General features: G+C 36.8%; 1 protein-coding gene across 1 annotated transcript in view; it reads left to right on the top strand.

The window, feature by feature from the left end:
• Positions 1-6,170: 6,170 nt before the first annotated feature.
• Positions 6,171-21,105, top strand: part of SLC13A1 (solute carrier family 13 member 1) — a 31,085-nt gene continuing 16,150 nt past the window's right edge. The window contains exons 1-7 of the mRNA XM_068189866.1: positions 6,171-6,299; positions 6,391-6,666; positions 6,772-6,852; positions 13,695-13,828; positions 15,614-15,742; positions 16,483-16,619; positions 20,462-20,649. Of these exons, the coding sequence (XP_068045967.1) occupies positions 13,730-13,828; positions 15,614-15,742; positions 16,483-16,619; positions 20,462-20,649 (553 nt within the window). The 5' untranslated portion in view covers positions 6,171-6,299; positions 6,391-6,666; positions 6,772-6,852; positions 13,695-13,729. The remainder of the gene's footprint in view (positions 6,300-6,390; positions 6,667-6,771; positions 6,853-13,694; positions 13,829-15,613; positions 15,743-16,482; positions 16,620-20,461; positions 20,650-21,105) is intronic.

A 21,105-nucleotide genomic window follows, 5' to 3' on the forward strand; every position in this document is an offset into this window, starting at 1 on the left:
CTGCAGTGGGTTAGCAGTACTTACTCTCTGCACACATCTAGTGCCCAAGGACCCAAAGTCAAATGGAAGCCCCTTGACGGGGCTTTAACACAGCAGAAATCTCTGTCTTGACCTCAGCAGTCAGAAGAGACTGGGTCTGGTTTTGAAGGTGAAGCTATCAGCCCTGCTCTGGACCAGGGCTGCAGAGCTGGCCTCTGCTCCCCACTGGCACCTCTGGGCAGGCAGGAGGAATGTGCCTGCTTGCCAATGATTGCTGTTAACTAGTAGCTGCCTCTTCTCAGAGGAAAGCAACGAGCCTGGTGATGTTGTCCCATAGGACAAGCGGATGTTTGGGATGAGCCAGCATTAAATTGTGCCTGTCTTATTACTGGAGACAGAAAAAGGGAGTTGTATTACCCTCATCAGGGGTTAAAACAGAGAAAGCCCAAACAGATGGTTCTGTATCAATTTGGCCCTGAGTACCATAGCTGGGAATGTAAGTTGTTTTCAAGAAGTATTTCCTTTGTATTGATAAATAATTGTGTTCTACAGAGATCTTAAACTGCTAAATCAGGTAGAAAACAGTGTTCATAGCACAAGGGAAGTTGACCAAGAGTGTTATGCATGTTTTTTTGACATTAAAGTTACTGTGTCACACATCAGGAAAGTAGAGGAAAGGATAATTTTCTTGAAATGCAGGCAATTTGTTTAAAGTGTATCCAAGAGTTGGCTGAGAAGCTAATTTGAGCTGCTGCTGTTCAGTTTGCTCTGTTAAGAATCCAGCCCTTGGAAGCCCAGTGCTAATGTGCCCTTCTACCCAGCAGTACACAAAAACATCTCTTACCCTGAACTATATACCCTGAACTTCTTCATAAGTAAAGTTATAATCATGCAGGATATGTTTTAGAAAATAGTGACCCTGTTCTGAAAAAGTCAGAATAAAATAGAATTTTTTGTGGTATTTTTAGGTATAGTTCCACTATTGTTGGATGAATTTCATTTACTTTGGGGGAGAGGGGTGGTGAGGAAGAGAACATATACTGGGATTTGATTTGGAAGAACCGTGAAGATAGGAAGTTTGCCAGGATGTCTGAAACTCATTCCTACCATTTGAACCTGTAAATCTTTTACAGAGCTATATATATGTAAATTGGCTGATTGTTAATCTTTGCAAATATTAAGAATAGAGGTAGTGACCTGAAGCTAGGTTAGAGGGGACAGTGTTTGATGTCTCTCCATAGCTAATTCCAGTAAGAAATTCCACATTTCTGTACTTTACATATTTGTGGTGTTGTATCTCTCTCCTCCTTGTCCTTCATGTTTTTCTGGGAGTTGGAAATATACAGCTAATGAAGATTTTTTGATAATTAAAAAAAGATACTGTTAGTTTGTAAGACATAAAAGATGTTTCAGGTTTTTTTGACCCATAAAGTATGCTTTTGCCACTTTCTTCCTGTTTTATGCCCACTGGATCTGGTGATTTGACTTCCCAGATGTAAGCAGATCCTTCAGGCAAGTGGGTCAGTAGGGCTGGCAAAGGCTGCGAGTTTCCAGGCCACAGGAGCTGTTAATATACAAACTTTTTTTGTTTTTAATCAGACTGAAACTAGATTAAAAGCAAAAAAAAAAAAAAAAACCTCTTGCATGTTAGAAAATTAAGAGAGGCGGAACACTTATTTCTAAGGCATGAGTTGTTTCCAAAATTAAATTGTTCAGCTGATATTGGCTTTGGGAGCAGCTGCTGGGAATGTAGCCTGGCCATCTGAGCATGTTTCTATGCATTGCTCTTAGTGATATGAAATGATCTATTTCTATAATTTATTCCTGCTTCATATCTGCTACACAAAGCTAATAGCTGATGTGTTGCAAATCCATCTCCTAAATTTCTGTTGAAATCACTTGTTGTGATTGTGATTGCCCAACAGTGCCTTGCCCACCACTGATGCAAACCTGCATGAGCCCATTAACCCTGGAGGCTGAGAGCTCAGCCTCACGTGACTGAGCTGGCTGGCTTGGAACCAGAGCGCTCCAGGGATCTGTAGGAGACTCAGAATTACATCTAAGAACAAAGTAATAGCATCTTTATGCATTTTTTAAATATATCCGCTTAAGTTCATTTAAGATTTCTGATTCTTTCCACAAAAATAGCATGGCCATACAATATTAATTTAGAGCTTGCTTTGAACCTGAAAAAGGTAATTGTTTCAGAATGAAGGAGAAGGGGATGGTGCAAGTCACACCTCATGATTAATGCTCCCTGAACTTTCATGATGTTAGAATTTAATACTGAGCCAAATTCAAATGAAATAAATTAGAAGAGCCCTAAAATATGGTTCAGTGCAACTCTGGACCTGATCTCTGAGCTTGGTCTATTTTTAAAGAAAATATTAATGGTTAAGCAATTACTGATTAATATTTTTCTCTTCTGTGTTAATTTAATGAACACACTACAGAAATCAAAGTGGGATTTTTAGTGTGATATCATATCTGAATTTTAGTCTTTATTCACTGGAATTTTTTTTTTTTAAATAACGTTTTCCTTTACTATTGAATAAATTACAGATACATATATACTTTCTTGTTAGGAGGCTGATCTTGCATCCCACAAGAAATCAATTTTTTGCAAGAAAAAAAACATTTGCAACATGAGGTATGAGTCTCATGTTGCCTAAATCACGACATTAAGAGGATTGCTCCCCAACTTGATGAAAGCTCCTTATTCAAATTAAGAAGGATGCATACTAATTTGTGCAGATTAATTCTATGGATATAAGAGAATTTGCACTTGGTCAGTTTTCATCTCATGACCTTTTCAAAAATAATTTTTCAGGTGATGTTTTTCCTGACTCTCCATTACTCCCTCAGAGAATTCCTGTCATAGTAAAAGAAGTAATCTATGAAAATACATTATTATAAAGCAGAATTTACTCTTCAGAGATGAGCTTTCTTTAACATGACAGCCATAGACCTTGGGCATGGGCAATGTAAACAGTGGGACAAGGCAGATGCAGGTAGAAACATCCCAGAAATGTTTCTGAATTTTCAACTGTTCTTAAGACATACTATTAATGACATAGCTACCCTAATATTCAATGATTAATTTCTGTAGGTAGTAAAATACATACACATGGATATAGGCATGAAGAGGAGAGCAGCGACTGTCTTCACCACTTCTACTCCACCCTGGTGGTGGTTATTTGGCTGCAGACTCCTCTCATTGCTGCAGTTTCAGCCTGAAATTTAACTTTGTTTACAGGAAATTTCCTCAGCCATGCTGAATGGGGCTGGAGATGTGAAATGTGTACTAGTACCTTATCTTCTTATTCCAGCAGAAGGTTTCTCCTTGAGCCTGGCCCATTTTCCTGATACTGCTTGGCTTGGGGCATGTTAGGAGCCCACACTTCCTGCCAGTAAAGTGCTCGGTGTCCTGGCAGTGTAGGAAACACTCTACCAACCCAAGGTTGGAGAGTGTTTGCTAGGTCTTGACAGAATGAGAAAAAAGAGGAAAAAGAGGAAAATGTACAGTTAATTCACAAGTCAGTTTTATTGCAATTTGAGTTTGTTTGCAGCAACAAGGGGCAATAGGAGTACTTGTGTGGTGTGTTTTGATGGTAGATATAATAGAAGTTTTTTATGAGAAAGTTAAGATTACAAAGAATCCCTGAGTAAATACATGTGTACCTTTATTGTTCAAAAGTAGTGCAAGATTAAGAAATAATGTCTTGAATATGATTAGCCCAGCTTTGATCTGGCTATGATGTATTCTCAGGACCTTATAGAAATAAATTACTGAAACAATTTTATTGATGATGATAAATGATTACTGAAAGTTCCAAGAGAGAAAAAGAATGACTGAAAATTTACGAAAGGAACAAGGAAAGCAGAACTGAAGGTTGGCTAAATATATGAATATATCAATATGAAAACTGTGGATGAGGTCATCTAGCAGTTTGATAAACTTTATTAAAAAAAGAATACATAAGAAGACTGACAGAAAAATTTTCCCCTAAACTCAAAAGTATTATGAAGTCAAACATTACACATTATAAGATGCATTTATTCATGTAGTTTTTTTACATGTGGACATTTATGACAAACAGCTATTATTCAGAAGAACAAAGTTTTAATGTGAGGTTTTGGGTCAAGGTGGGAGAACATCTAATAAAGAATTCTAAAAATCTCCAAAAGATAAAATAAAATTATGCAGAAACTTGATTAACAAAATATCACCTGGGGGAAAAATGTGAGAACTTACAAAGTGCATTAATAAAATGGAAATATGTCTTTTACTGAAGGGAAGCAAACTGTTAAAATCATTAGTAATTTAAAAAAAGAAAAAAAGTAAGATTAAATCTAGGAATGATTGGTTTAGAATAACTATACCACTGAGAAATTTCATATAGTTATATCTATCAATTAAAAGTTCCTACAAAATTATGACAAACTACCTTTATTCAATTTTGTGTTTCGCCAGAATAAATTTATCCAAGGAAGTGAATTTGAACTTTGCTCTAAGTCAAGCATAATAGCTAACGGTTTTGGCTTATTAATATATTTTCTCAACAATAACACAACTGATCAAACAGATAAAGGCCAGCATGATTGATGACATTAGCATGTCATCATAACACAGACAACATAAATTATGAGAAGCATAATTCTAGCACTTCCAATTATCTGTCATCACCTGGAATAATTAAAAATAAAAAAAAATAGCAAACGATTGGGGAAAGGATTTAAATATTTTTCTTTCTCATGTTGTGTCACAACAGACATTATGGTACTACTGACTCCCATTTTATTTGATAAAAGTCCACATACAAGATTCTGTTGTCATGAAGGGAAATACCCTGCCAACAAAGACACCTTTTATAGTGCCACTGTAGGCAGAATGTTTTCCTGCTGCTTTTGCATTCTGTATAAAAGCAAACATAGAATATTTTGGGTTGGAAAGGAGCTTTAAAGAACATCAAGCCCATATCCTCCTGTGGTCAGGGACATCTTTTACTAGACCAGGTTTTTTAAAGCTCATCCAAGCTGGCCTTTGAATGTAGACTTCCAAAAGTTAAAACACTTACCTAGGAGTTATGCAACAAATTTTAAAATAAAATTCCTCCTCCAAAATGTAAAAAATCAAAAATATAGGATGGTGTTTTATCAGAGCACGCATAGTTTTTTTGCAGCTCAGATAGTTTGCTGACAATTGTGGACTATTTTCAGACATACATTTTGAAATTCATTACCAGGCCAGTGTTTTGTAAGTTTGAGGAATATTATTAGCACTTTATGAAATGAAGTCTTACAAATCTGTGTTAACTCTACCACAATCTCTATCCTTTCATGAGGAATGTGCACATTTCAGTGGGAAGAGGTCTGAAAACTCTCTGCTATCAGAGAATTAGGTCATGGTGCAAGACAAAGAGTTCTGCCTTTATAACTACTCCAATGTGCACATGAACTCGCCCAGACTATGAGAGTGTTTCTTCTGGAAAGAAGGCTTGTACATGCTGATCGACTTCAGGTTAAGTTTTGGGTTCACACAGCACCAGCTACATGTCATTCAACAAGAATAAACATAGAGCCGTATTTTAAGGAGGCAAAAAATTGTTAAATGTTAAATTAGGCCTATAAATGCTTCAAGGTTTGTGTTGTGACTTTGTACCAAGGGCACATGACAGCAGCCCAGAGGACATGTCTCTTACAGAATGATATTATTGCCTGTTCAGTCAATGAGCAGAATATGCAGGAAGAGCTTATGAAGGCTTCAGGGTTTTTCCAGCCCATACTGGTTTTTGGCAAGGGAAGTTTGCCAGAATATGGCAGATGTCAGTTGCCAAAAGGCATGTGTGCATTGTCCTTAAAAGGAGCACATTGGACGCCATGTACAGGAGTCTGAGGCATTCAGTGAAGCCTCTGGAATGAGGGTGTAGAAAACCGTTGGGCAAACTGGAAGCATGGCAGCTCCTTCATCAAGAGGACTGTACTTACAGAGAGGTCCTGGCCAAGAAAATAACATGCTGTGGAGGCTGAGTTTCAGGCCTGCCTGACAAGTGTCCAGGATGTGTTCTGAGTATGTGGAATTCAACTCACCTGGTTAATGTCATGCTCTATCCAGGAAAAACTCTCAGCAGAATTTGTTTGCTGTAGGCACAAGATCTCATTGATGAAGCTAAATTGCTTTCAGCCCTGAAGTTAAACTGCTTACAGCTGCTTCAGAGGTGAAGAGAAGCATTATCAAGGAGCTGTTTGAGAGAAGCAGATTGATGTAGAGACAGAATTTGTGTAATGAATCTCAAATAACTAAGACTTAAGCTCTCAAGGTGTACTTCAAGTATAGGAAGCACATATAGAGGCTTTTTATTGTTTTAAAATCCCATTATTTATTTGTCTTTTACATTTTTTCATGAACAGGAAGTTTACATGTAGTTTATGTCTTGGAAATTCTCCTTTGTGTCACTTTGTGTGTGCAGCGATTCCAGTAGGAAGTATCACAGGAATGGAATATCCAGAATAAATGAGAATCTTGGAGAACCTCTGTGCTGCCTAGTATCATTGGAAGAGAGCAATTTGCTTCAGAAACTTGGAAGAATATATAGTGATTTCTGAAGCACTTGAACTGATTCAAAGAAAATGTCTCTAAGTAGAGGTCATCTTGAAAAATCATGACACTAAGGTAATTTAGGTACAGTGAGTTTCTATTAAAAATGAAAAGGAACATGTTTACAATGAATAGTGAACTTCTTGCTCATTAAAATTTCCAATGTCAAGTAATTGGATTTTGTTTCTTTTCAGTTTGTTTGCTTTTATGCAGTAAGGAATGTGAAAGTGTATTCAATGTGTCAGATTCTTTCCATTCAGAAATATAGACTGAATGTAGATATAAAATGTGTTTCTTCTCTCATAACATGATGAAAATTGATTTAATCTAGTTTTTGTGAACTGCTTCTCCAAAAGGTGTCAATGATCCCTTTCAAAGAGAACTTTCTCAGCTCTTCTGTAGTGTAGAAAGAGAAATGCAAGGAATATTATAAAAATAAATGGGGTTTAGTGTTCTTTTACTATTGCTGTTTAGTATGTCAGGCCCAGAATATAGGAATATAACATCCAAATTATTTCAGAAGCCTCCAAAGTCTCCATCTTCAATCTGCAGATAAATATCACATATTATTCAAAATTTTATGCTATTGAAATTCCCAAAAGGTACTTTTGACTTGATTCTTTACCTCCTTTTCTATACAAATCTCATTGTCCCTGATAGCATTCAGCTAAACTTAGAAGAGTCTGTTCCTTAGGAGATACTTTGAAAAAGGAAAACCACAGTTTAAAATACAATTACAGTTCCATAAAGATTTAGTAACCTAGTTTTTAGAGCATGTAGAGTTGTTGGATCAGTTGTCTGTTATCATCTTGGATATGTACTTAGAAATCAGAAAACTTCAGGATGGGACATGTGACCACACATTCACTTCCACCACTGTGGAACTGCACTCAGTGCAGCTCTGCTTTCACTTCTGTAGTAAGAAAAAGAAAAAGGGAAAGAGAAGGAGCGTTTACTTGTCTCTATGTGCTGTATGGGGATGTTAATAGAATTTTCAGTTCCAAAAGCTTTTATGTTTTTAAAGTAAAATAATGAGCAGCAACAATGGGAAACAGGCAAAATTTCCTGTGCCTGTTAAAAGCTTTGTAGAACATGCAAGTTCTTCAGGAATTAGTGCTTTTGAATTAATTTTCATGCTTTCTATTTAGTGAAAATTTATTCTCAATGGCATCTTTCTAAAGGTGGAGATCAGTATTGGGTACTAAACACATTTAATTTTTCTCGGGCAATAATTAAACCCTTTGATCCCAGCCACTGGCAAGTTAATATACAAATAAAATTAGAGATGGTTTCCATTTTTTTTTTCAATTATAAGGATTTAAAGCTAATTCTTAAAAAAAAAATAATGAAGTTGAAAATAATGATAAAATCTTGTTTAATGATGGGTAAATGCTATATCCATTTGCCTAAGCCCTAAGACCAAAGGAAAGAAGATTGTTTCTCTGCTCAGTGCTCCAGGTCTTTTGTAGCTTAACTCCAGAGAGCTTCTTAAGATTTTTTTTCCCAAACAAGCAGAAGATAAAACAAGTCTGTCCTACCACAGATATCCAAAAGTTAGATACCTTGAATAAGGCTTGTAGTCAGTGAAGAGAAAACACCCTGTAATTAATCTCAGCCTGGTTAAAGAACTTCAGTTGAGCAGGGGAGGAGTATTCCATGTATCTGTAGATTGTGAAACAAAGGTTATGGTGACCAATTTAGATATGTAAGTGTAAAATCAGAAGTAAATCCCACCACAGGGCTTACCCAGGTCATTTCTGGAGCTTTCTTCTCTTTCCCCTACAGTGCAGATCGTAGTAAATTGAGAATTCAGGTTTTTCTATATAGAAAACTTAACAATTTCGGTAACGCTTCTCATTTTTGTTATCAATAATTATAATTTTGAAAATAATTGATATAATTTTGTAGAAGCATAAATCCTTCAAATGTCTTTCTGAAGATTCTTTTATTACATTCCTTTGACGTGTTTTTCCACAGATTTCTTCCTGTTGAGTAATACCTTATTCATCTTACAGTTCTTGTAAGTATATGTAGTATTTCTGTTACTATAATTAGTCATATACTGGTGTAAAAAAATCTTTCCTCCTATTAGAGTGCTGCTCTAATATAGTACTTATCTCATTCTATAAACCTATCCTACTAATTCTGAATGATCAACCTTTGACAAGGAAATATTTTTTTTGCCCCTTTCACTTTTCTATGGATCCTGCCTTGCTGCACATTGTACTAAATTCTGCATGCTTTGAAATTTTCAGGAAATATTGCTTAACTGAAATGTTCTTCTTGGTCTGGTAATATTGCCATGCTGTCTGTGATGATCCAAAGGTTTTTAACTTCATGTTAAGATGGGGAGTGGTACTGTAACTTACAAGGCCATTGACAGGGTGTGGTGGGTTGACTTGGTTCACCAGCTAAGCACCATGCAGCTACTCAGCTGTTGACTCCAGTGGGACAGGGGAGAAAATAGGAAGAGCAAAGGTGAGAAAACCTGTGGGTTAAAAACATTTAATAAGCAAAATAAAGAGGAATAATAAAATGGAATAAAAAATGAATTCCAATTAATTACAGTAGTAAGCACTGACCAGCTCCCACAAATAAGTCAATGCCCAGCCAGGCTCTGAACAATGTCTCTCATCCCAAAATACCTGTCCCCCCTGCTTCAGTTTTTATTGCTAATCCTGCTTTTATATGGCAGAAAATATCCTGTTTAATCAGTTTGTGTCAGTTACCTTTGTTGTGTCTCCTCCTAACTTCTTGTACACCTTCAGCCTACTCACTGAGAGGCAGAGTTGGAATATCTTGATGCCACTTCTCAGGAATAACCAAAACACAGGTGTGTTATCCACATTTTTAGTCACACTTTCAAAACATCACATGGTCCAAACCAGCACCATGACAGACTGCCATGAGCAAAATCCATCCATGCCAGCTTAATCTCTAGCCCTTAGTCCATACAATGTATGTCACACTCAAGTCTTACACTATCCAATACAACCTTACTAAGTGCCACTCTCTTTCCTGTCAAGTGATACATGTATATACAGATATGATTCTCACAGTCTATAGATCACCCCTGTAAAACATTCATAAAAGGTCCATTGAGTTGTGTGATGCATGACTTGGCCTTCATGTGTTGTGGTGGTTGCTCAGGACAGGAGAGATTGTGTTACATTTTTGGCTCATGTTGGGTCATCGCGGCGCTTGCCTGTCTTCTTGCAAGGCTCATTCTCCATTGCTTCAGGTGATTCTTGACATAGTACTTCCTATAATATGGAAATCAAATAGCATTTTATTTTCCCCCAGGGTTTAACGTCCTTGGGACATACAACAAATATCCCCATTCTTCCACATTACCCATGAGTTGTACCCAGGTCTTAGAGCAAATTGCCCTATAGCCCTGGCTCCAACACCCTTGACACTGCTGACCTTGGGTGTCTGCAGGTGCCTTCTGCCAGAGACTCCAGTGGAGTCATGCTTCCTGGCAGTAGCACAGAGAGCATTTCTCTCATCTGGTCCTGCCTGGAGTGCCCCATGGGGACTGTATGAACTCTATGCTGCTTGATCTGTGCAACAGTTTGTTGATCAGGGCTTCAGTCAAATCAGTTCTCTTGGATCACTCAAGAGAAAGAACTCACAAGCAGACTGTGAGTCCTGAATATGCATTCTACAGAAACTCAAAATGCCTAGGAAAGTTTGGGGGTTTTTTGTCCGCTAACCAGTGGGGACATGACTTCTATCTCATTGTATCTGTTGGGGTGTGATGATGTCCCTCTTCCTATCTCATTCCCCATAACTGGATCTCTCATCTTCCTTTGTTTTATTGAAAAATCAGTTTTTGGAAAAACATGAATTTTTCTTTCCTCTTTCTCAAACACTTCTTCTGCTTTGCTATCCCACACAATTATGTTTTGGAGCACACAGGCCTTCTTCAAATATTAAAGAGAAAAAGCAGTCCTAAACTAAGCTGCAAATACAGCTATCTACACAAAACTTCAGCATAAAAGGACCATTCCTACAGGCTTTTCTAAGGTCTGAAAAAATTAACCAGAAAATTCAGCAACTGAGAAAACACACAGGGGATGTCCACAGCTAACTCAAGACATAATAAAAATAAATTAAGCTTTCCAAGAAGGCTAGGGATTAAGGGATCAATACTGACCCAGACCAGCTAACACTGGGTAGCACAACTAGAAATATTCTTTATCCTTATAAACTCTGCCTATTTTAAATTTTTACAGTGTTGCAAATATGTCCTTATTTATTTTTCAATTTGAATTTATAATTTTTTTTTTCATAATCATTCAGTAGCACCTCAAATCACATTAAGACCACTTTTATCTTCACATGTTGAGCTGTATGTTTAAAGTTCTTTAAGCAGGATTGCATATCCTCTCTTATTCTTTCTTCCTGTCTGTAAGGAAAATTTTGTCCCAAATTCCATTCTTTCAGAAACCCTTCAGCTCTCCACCATTAAACTTAGTCCACTGCAAATTTATTCTCTCCCTGTGCATCTATCTGTCAGTCTATTCTGAAATTACCTGTAGAAGCTTGACTGTCCAGAAACATCTCAGCATAAGTTTGGAAGGAAAGCTCCTCAGTGTAACTCCTTTTTCTGCCCTGACCATCTCTGATAGCTGACCAGGGACCTGCAGCCAGGTTTGAGAATTTCAATTTTAATTATGGAGGACAATTTCTACACTTCATCAGCAATATTTTATTTGAATCAGTATTGGAAGTCTCTTTTCTCCTTTGTTCTGGACTTCTATTTCCACGCATCATTTTGCTATAGCAGTGATTTCTAAGAATGCTGAAAAAGCAAATTTTATGGTCTAGTATCAGGTAGAAGGTCTCATCTTTGTCCTGCTGATTACTAGTTTTCAAAAACATCAACAAAAATATGGGCTAGAAAACTAAGCAGAATAGACTTCTTAAGGATGCCATTTGAAATATCTTCAAAACAATTGCAACTGCTCTTCAAGAAGAACTTTTAAAAAATAATTTGTACACACAGGCATAATTTCCCCTAGAGCATTTCTTCTGTGCTTACCTCTGACTTGCTCTTAGTTTATCTAAAAAGTTTATTGAAGTAAAATAAAATGCATATAATTTACATCTTTGGTCACTAAGTGAATTTTTCCAAGAAAAAAAGAAAACTAAATTGAGTTAATGTGAACTATCTAATATCCATTTATGTCTGATCAGTTTTCTAAAAACTTGTAATACTCCAAAGTTTTTCAAATATTTGGCATAACAAAATATATTCAAATATATTCTAAAATAGTTCTCAGATTACTGTATGAATTATCACCCATGGATTATGGGTGAATTTCTTCTGGAACTGTTAATTTTAATACATATATTAAATCTAAATATTCACTGCTTCCACCATCACTGTCCCCATAGTTCCATCTTTCATATTAAAATTAATTTGACTTCCATTTACCTTTGTGAAGACTCAAGCAAAGAAAGTGTTGAATACTCCAGCAGTGTCTGCAGTTTGTCTTCCCTTTTGTTTACTAAATCACTCACCTCTCATTTCCTTTCAGTTTTGATACTTTAATAGAAATTTTCTGTAACTTCTCCAACTGAAATATATTTCATATCACAATCCTCTGAATTTATCAGTCTAAATATGTGTTATTCCTTTATAGCACAAATTTTTCCAGATCTCACGCAATTATCTTTTGATTTTTGGTTATTTGAAGATTTCCTAATTCTTTCTCCGAATTCTTTAAACAAGTTTGTCTTTATATATTTAGAACAGCCCCCTTCAAAAGTTACCAGTTCACTTGAACATCTTTAATCCCTTACATCATCTTCCCATGAAGTCTCAGTCTCATCTCCCTAGGTTGTGTCAAAGCTGTTTACCCAATTCCCCAGTAGCAAGGCTGTTATTTAATTTTTCTTTCTCCAGTTTATTTCCCACCCTTGGGTTTTCAGTCAATTGCTTTCTGACAGTTAGATATGAGATACTGCTTTCCCATAGCCAAAGTCCTGAAACCAGAAGTGTGTACTCAACACCAACAATCTGATCACTTGCTTTGCCTGCACCTTGACACATGGGATTCTTCTAATCAAAAGGTTATATGGATAGCAAAAATCTACCTTTATTACCTGTCCTTTGGATGGTTCTGATGGCAACTCAACTCTTCATCTATCTCCTCTTCCAATTTTCTGCTTCATGTAAGATTCTGAGCACAAATAATGTGTTCTTCCCCCTTTTAATCTTCACCCACAGATAGTATATATATATTCTTTCCTATCCTTTCCTGTTCTTTATGTGATGCTATTTTGTTGTATTACAAAGACAGTACCAAGTGTTCTTTTTATTGAAAAAGGGGAAAATTCAGGAAAAAGGTTTTATTTATTTTTTACTTTTGTCTCAAAAAGTCTGCTATTCTGAGACTGCCTCAAAACTTTGTATGATGTACATAAAAAAGAACTTACTCTTTTTCTGCATGAGAAGAGAAAATTAGCTATTCCCTGCCTGGCAAGATAGAAAAAAAGGCCATGTTTTTCTCATATACTTTAGGTTCTAGACAGATAAAAGCAACAGAAAGGCTGAGGCTGGAAGGGACTTACTTCTGCAAGTCATCTAGGCCAAACCTTTACTCAAAGCAGAGCAAAGTTCAGGTCAGGTTGCTCAGGATCTTGTCCTAGGAAGTTTTGAATATCTCCATAGATGGAGAAGACGATGAAAAATTTTTAATTCTGTTTAATAAAATTATCTTTCTTATGATTTCACATAAATGCCCCAACTGGTTTTGAATATATATTCTATGTATGTTATATGTTTTGACTTCCTACGGAAGTCAGCAGTGACTGGAAAAGCACTGGAAGGTTTTATTTTTCTGACTGTCTAGAACCTGTTGTAATTACATAAACTTGTTATGAGGAAGCACAGGGAGAGAAAGTCCTGAGAGGGCTGACATCTAGCCTTGGTTTAAGGCGGACACTTATCTTATCAACCTACTGTTAATAAACTCACTAAAACAGTAAAGACCCAGATTTAATTTTAACTTGCTTTACTGGCCTGCTTTAGCAATGGCTAAAGGTGATAGCTTGGAAAAATATTAATCAGAGTCAGCTATTTAAAGTCAGACATGTTTTTTGGCAGTTTCTTCAGGAAAGTTCATCTAACAGCCATCAACCATGAAGATTCTTAGCTACCTCCTGGTTTACCGAAGGTTCCTGCTCATTGTCCTCACCCCACTGCTTTTACTTCCACTTCCACTTATCATCAAAACCAAAGTAAGTGACCTGCTTGAAGAGAGAATTATTTTACACCTGTATGTAAAGATTGAGATTCCTAGACCTTTTCAGATTAACAGAAACACAGATAGTTTGAGTTGGAAAGGACCTTGAATGAGTAATGATGTTTGCATCGTGATTATTTTTTTGTTAACTCAGTGTATTTTCACAGAAATGTAGAGAAGACCGCTTCAGCGTAAAATTCTTTACTGAATGCATGAAGCTCTGAATCACATATTTTTTTACTAACAACATCTGGACTAAATTGAAAATATTATTCTCATTATTATTTTTTGAACTCTTTTAAAGAGCTCTTTATGATTGACAATGGAGAAGCATTGTCAGGAAAAGACCTGCAATTACTTTTTGTTTAATAAAGAATTTTAAGTTCATCACATTTTGTGTTACCTGATAGGAAATTATTGAATTCAGTGACCTGACAAATTCTCTCTGTTTCCTAAATAGAGCAAAATCTATAGTTTTATTTTACTTTAAATAAATTCTGGCATTCACTAACTCTTAGGACAACTCCACATTGATGAAACAGCTATCTAACAATGTCATTAGTGACTCTATTTGGTACAGCTCTGATGCCAGCAGAATGAAATGGAATTCTGTGGTGTGTTATCATACATACTATGTATGACAATACATGAAAATTTGGCTCAGACGTCTTCGCATCACAGTTAGATGGTGCTTACAGAGCAATGGGACTTCACACCCTCACATCACAGTTTCAATATTTCAGTTTCCTTTCTGAGAGGAAACTCATGGGAAATTCTTAACGTGGTAGGACTTAAGTGAGATGAACATTTGCTAGGTGAATGGATATTTTCAAATTGTTTCATACATAACAAAAATTTCTTCCCCCAAATAAATGATAGCCACAGCTGACTGATTAGGTTTAATATTGTTGTTTTCCAGTCAAAGGTTCCAAGAGCTACATCATTAAGCTGTTCTGTTCCCAGTACAAATCATCTCTGCTGCTGTTGAGTAATTTCGTACCCTAACCAGGGGTACTAAGAGTTCCAAAGCATTTTCCTTGAAAGCAGAAGTATAAATTAAAAACTACACAAAAGAGATTTCTAATACTCTGGAAGAAACTAGGTTTAATTCGCCTCATTATATTTGTCTGGGGCTGCATTTTACAGACAGTATTAAAAATTATTCTCCTGGGAGGAAAAAAAAATGATAAAAAAAGGAAAAAAAACCCCTCCTGGTTTTAAGGAGTTGAAATAAAAGACAGTCGCTAAAATTACAAGCCTAAAAAACAGCAGCTGTGTTTCTTGTCAGTATTGTATGATAACATTTTTGTTAGATGATATTTTTGCCTTATTGCTACTGATGACAAGACTTAAGGAGAGAAAACATTTGACCAATTATTGACTGTGAGTACTCCTGGAGTCTTAAAAGTTTGCTTACAGAGGCAAAATGCTTTTGATTTATAGGAATTCATGGCCTGAGAATGCTCCAGAATGACCTAGAAGATGATTAATTGTCCTTGAAGGAATAGGCAGCTGACTTTTTTCCCACTGTTCCTGAGTGTTAGAATTTGAATCATTTTACTATCTCTTAGAAAATAATTCTCTACACCTATTTTACTGACTGTGTTTCATATCTCAGCAGGATTCTCAATAGCACACAATAACTACCCTAAATGCAGGTCCTTTGACTCATACTTTTTCCAGGTGTGGGGAATCTACTGATAGAGGTGTACTTTTTGAATTGTGATTTTTTCCCCTGGATGACCGACGCATGTTTTTACTGGTGCCTTTTGTATTCTAGGAAGCAGAATGTGCATACACACTGTTTGTAGTTGCCATCTTTTGGCTCACAGAAGCTTTGCCACTGGCTGTTTCAGCTTTGCTCCCTGCCTTTATGTTCCCGTTGTTTGGTATAATGGGATCCAAGCAGGTAACCTTTATTTTTCTCTGTTTTATACTGTGCATATCAGGAATCAAAACTCCAAAGAGTGAAGCACATAATGTTGAAACCTGTCAGGCAAATGCATGGATTTGCTGAGTGTCGATCACAATAGTTCTGCCTCAAGACTTGCTCACATGCTTTGTCTTCAGGACTTGTTCACATTTTTAAAACAATTTCTTTAATAATTTCTTCTCGATAGTAGCTCAGTGTTTAGATTCCAACTGATGGGAAAATGCTAGGTAGCTATGAAATACCCTTAATATTATAGAGGCAAAATGTCACAACAATGACACCATGTGCAAATTGCTGACTATACACCTTCATGCCAGAGATGAAATCACAGATAATCATAATCTAAGTCTACGCTTAAAGTTGTTATTTTACCTGTTGGATAGATTAAAAGGTAACAAAAACAATATTAAATTACTGATTTATTATGTATGTGAGATGTGACTGATGATTTTAGGCTGTTCTATCCCAAGCTTTATTTTTACTTTGTTTTAACCATATGCACTTCAGTGCATTTATTCTTGAATCATTTGATTAAATGAATTTAACAGTGCCAATGACCTTAATAGTTTAATTTTAAGAAAAAAAGGGTCTCTTTATTTATTTCATAATATAATCTTATTCTTTTCATTAGAATGGTATTAACAAATGCTAAAAGAAATTCATAATTTAGTTTTTAAAATGGGTTTATTTTCCTTTTTGATTTTTTTTTTTTTCAGGTAGCATCAGCTTATTTTAAAGACTTTCATCTGCTGCTGATTGGAGTAATTTGTTTGGCAACATCAATAGAAAAATGGAATCTTCACAAAAGAGTGGCTTTAAAAATGGTGATGCTGGTGGGTGTCAACCCTGCATGGTATGTGCTAAACATTGTCTTGAAGGACAGCAATACTTGTGGAAAGTTATGTATTCCAGAAATAATTGCCTACTGCTTCTTCTACAGTAGAAATCCAGCCTTTCTTTTCTACTCAAACAAAGCAGATATTTAAATTGCTATGACTGGTTTGTAGGTGACACTTTAATATTTTGCTGAAATCCTAATTGAAAGTTCCCTGAAGTGCTTCTATTCATAATAAGGATCCTTCTGAACAAGAAGTATGATTAGTTTGTAAATAATATAGGGGTTCTTGATGGTCTTTGGAACATTCCCACCCAATGCCTACAACATAAAATTTGTTCTATGCTGATTTTTTTTTATTTCAATAGTGTTTTCAAAATTCTGGACATTCCTGAAAATAGAGAAAGTGTTCAAATACACAGTGAGGGGGAAAACAAAATCATAGAACTAAGGAGGTGGTGGGGAAGGGAAAACTCATTAACATAAGGTCTTACTTAAGGTGTTTTTCTTTGTCTACATATGAAAAAAAATCAAAGGATAGGCACTTCCTCAGCTGGATGAGGTGATAAGGTAAAAGAAATCATACTCTGCTTACTCACTATCAACATATATTTTTGGAAGTGAAAAATTTTGCTTTCCTTGCTTTACAAACTTGCAGAAGAGGTTTAGGCTGACAGAGGCTCATTAGATCTATGGAGCAAGTTTAGCTTTCCAGAATACAGCAAGGTCATGACACCTTGCCAGAAAGCAGAAAGGAAGCAAATGGTCAGAAAACCAGAAACCCCAGGTCTAAAAATCAAGATGCCTCTTAAGTGATTTAACTAATGACACTTCATAAGAATGCTGGATTATTTCTATTCATCAGTAATTTGTCTGACCTAATTTGAAATATCACATGTGTTTTGATTTAGTTCTGCCTCTTTTGATAGCTGGTAGCTTTCTGTTTGGAAAAAAATTCTCCATACATTCTTGTTCTAATGCCTTCCATTACCTTAAGCTGTATTCTTGTGCTATGCTGGTTTAGTTATTTCGACTTCTCTTTTGAACACTCCTAAATTCTCATCTTTTAACTGAAATGTTGAAAGGGAGAACACAAGTGGATGGTGTGCTGTGCTAAGCTGAATATTGCTGGGGAACTTGCTGTGAACAGTCAAACCTGAAGCCAGCATCTGAGGATAACTAAAGCAACTCCAGAGTTGTAACCCTGAGGAAGGATCCTTCATATCTATCACATTTCCTGGTCATGACAAAGGGAGGATAAGATTATGATGAAATGATCTGTGAAGGTAGATCGGTGATCTCCCCACGTCTCAGCATCTGCTGCTCACTAGCTGTGCCCGCGGCAGGCACGGGGCTGCTCTCTGCACACTCCCTCCTCAGCTGCTCGCAGCAGAGCCCGGGCAGCCTGTGCCCACTGCAGCCTCACCCAGCCCAAGGCAGAGATATCACTGCACGAGCCCTCTGCATTACAGATCATAAAGGGTGCAGCAGTGGAAGTAAAATAGCAAGAGACTTCTGATTTTTCATTATATATTCTTCTGGAGAAACTGATGTGTATCAGAAATATGTGGCCAGCAGGATCAGGACAGGGATGGTCTCCCAGTACCCGACACCAGTGAGGCTGCATCTCAAATCCTGTGCTCAGTTCTGAGCCCGTCGCTACAAGAAAGACATTGAGGAGCTGGTGCAAGTCCAGAGCAAATTCAATGAAGCTGGTGAAGGGTCTGAAGCATGAGGGTCTTAAGAGGAGCAGCTGAGGGAGCTGGGATCGTTCAGTCTGGAGAAAAAGCTTCTCAGGGGTGACCTTATCACTGTCTACAGCTCCCTGAAAGGAGGCTGTAGCCAAGGGAAGGTCATCCTCTTCTCCCAGGTGAAAAGTGAAAGGACAAGAGGAAATGGCTTCAAGTTGGGCCAGAGGAGGATTAGATTGGACAATGGGAAAAATTTCTTCAGTGAATGGTTGGTCAGGCATTGGAACTGGATGCCACGGGAAGTGATTGAGTCATCAGCCCTGGAGGTATTTGAAGATGTGTAGATGTGGCACTTAAGAACACAGTTTAGTGGTGAACTTGGCAGTGTTATGTTTATGGTTGGACTGGATGATCATAAAGGGTTTTCACAGCCCAGGTTATTCTGTGATTCTGTGTAAAGGCCTTCTGTCATTTGAGCTATGCAGTAACGTCTGCAGACTAACAGAGAAAGGTGAATATATCTATGCAACCTGCAAGGACTAGAAAGGGTAATAAAATACCGATTGTGCACTACAAAGCAAAGAGTGACTTTGTAGTTGGATATAATGAAATAATTTTCCAACATTACATGCATAATATTTTTTTTAACAATACCACAGGGTAAATAATGCAGAAAAACTGGGGCCAAACAGAATAGATATATTTTCTAATTCTGCACTCACTTTTAGAGTCCCTCAGTAGAGCCCACCACATTGTACCGAATGGTAACCTGACGATCAATCCATCTAATACTGGAAATTTATGATGAATAGTTTCAAAATTCATTAGTGAATGTCTTAATTTGTTTTATTTTTATATCCTCTTGCCAGTCCTACTAAAAGGGCATTTTTCTACGGTGTGAAAATTCATATTCAGTGTGCTTATTCTGACCCATATTTTCTGCATGAGAAACACAATTCCTCCCTAACTTCTGTCTGAGGACCTAATCAAAACCTGCCTAAATTAATGAGTTTTAAACTACTGATGACACTTTGTGTTGAATCAGGTCTGTGACATGCTGGTCTACAGATCATTTCATCACTGCAATTAGAAGTGCACAGGGAAAGACAAGGTTCCCCTACTGAGAAAAAATCCCATTTGAAATGTTTTTGCCGTTAGCTGAAATGAAAGGCTATAAGAGACATTTTGATGGTATTTTTATATCATCAAATTATGATTTTTATATAATATCTATATTGGCTTCATGTACTAAGTAAAACTGACTTTTTTTGTGAAGCTTATGATCAAGGCAAAGAACTTACAAATTGCACAGATGTCTTCTGATGGAAAGGTGCAACACCACCCTCCCTCCACTAAGTTCTCTTGCTGTGATGATGTATGGCAGGTGTTTAATGTCAGTAACAGAACCTTGGAACAGGAAGTTAAGAGGACCGTTCACATTTCCAACTCCAAGAAATGCATTAAAAACAACATTGTGACCTGTATTCTAAATTTACAATCCAACTTCACCAGATATGACATGTAATGTTTGATTTTTCAGACATTGATGCAATTCAGTGTATTGCATTAATATTTGTAGTAAACTTAGAAAAAGTTGAGCCAAGACCAGATTAAGGATATATAACGACTTTCCCCTTCCCACTTAATATTGAAGATGACATTTATTGAAGCCCAAATAATGCCTATAATTGTCCTGGTGCTCTGAATAAGAACTAAGTTTCGTATCTCTTACTGAGTTTTTAATATTTCTTCTTATAATAACTGAACTGGTATATCTAGAGAACTTAACAGTCTAAGTGATAACTCCAGGGTTTTGAACTAGACTGTACAATATGAGATTAATAACATCAGCAGTGTAGCCATTTTAACTCACATTTGAATTCGTTACATGCATGGTGTTCTTTCTTCAAAGATGGTTCAAATAGATTATAATTCTGTAAATAAGTATTATTGTTTCTGCTTCACTTTAAAACATATTTGAACCTCTTAAATATGATAATTTCAGTGTCTTAGATCAAGACAATTTCAATTCAAAAATGTTCTCAGAATTACAAGCTTTAGATTTTCAGTGTTTCATCTTTCCTGTTGACAAAGTTCTCATTTATATAAAATAGACTGATGATAGGAGGTGTTACTGTAGCAGTCACAGACTCTTCTCTCCTATTCCAGGCTTATGCTGGGTTTCATGGTTAGCTGTGCTTTCTTGTCAATGTGGCTCAGCAACACCTCTGCTGCTGCCATGGTGATGCCAATTGTTGAAGCTGTAGCTCAGCAGATCATCAGAGCTGAAGCAGAAGCTGATGAGCTGGAGATGTCCTGCTCTAATGGTTCCATCAACCCAGCCCTGGAGCTGGACGGTAGGCACACGCTGCTGTTCTGTCTTTGCCCCCCTCACTGGGCAGTAAGGAACACAGCAAGTACAGTTAAATGCCAGAGAAGTACTGGCATCACCTCATGCTTCACTGTGAGTCTTCTCTTGGATTACTGTGGGTGAGCTCTCTCATGATCACAAAGATTAATTAAAACTGAACAAGTGCAGAAGGTGGCAGCTGGATGAGAGGAAGGGAGATAGGAAGAGGGTGGTTTATCAGCCTCTCTTATCAGCCTTATAAGGTAGCTGGAAGGAAATACATCTCCAGGCTGTAGATATGCTAAGGCCTAAATGTTAGCACAGGAAAAGATCACTTTAAAGCTACAGGGTAATGCTGGAAGAACAACTGAATCTAAACTGATTACCTTCACAGTTAGATTGTAAATTAGGACTATTTCTCCTCATGAGAAGATTCAGATTCTGAGGAGTCATGAAGGAGTAG

Source organism: Anomalospiza imberbis, chromosome 5 (genome assembly GCF_031753505.1).
Source record: "Anomalospiza imberbis isolate Cuckoo-Finch-1a 21T00152 chromosome 5, ASM3175350v1, whole genome shotgun sequence".
NCBI classification, from domain to species: Eukaryota; Metazoa; Chordata; class Aves; order Passeriformes; family Viduidae; genus Anomalospiza; species Anomalospiza imberbis.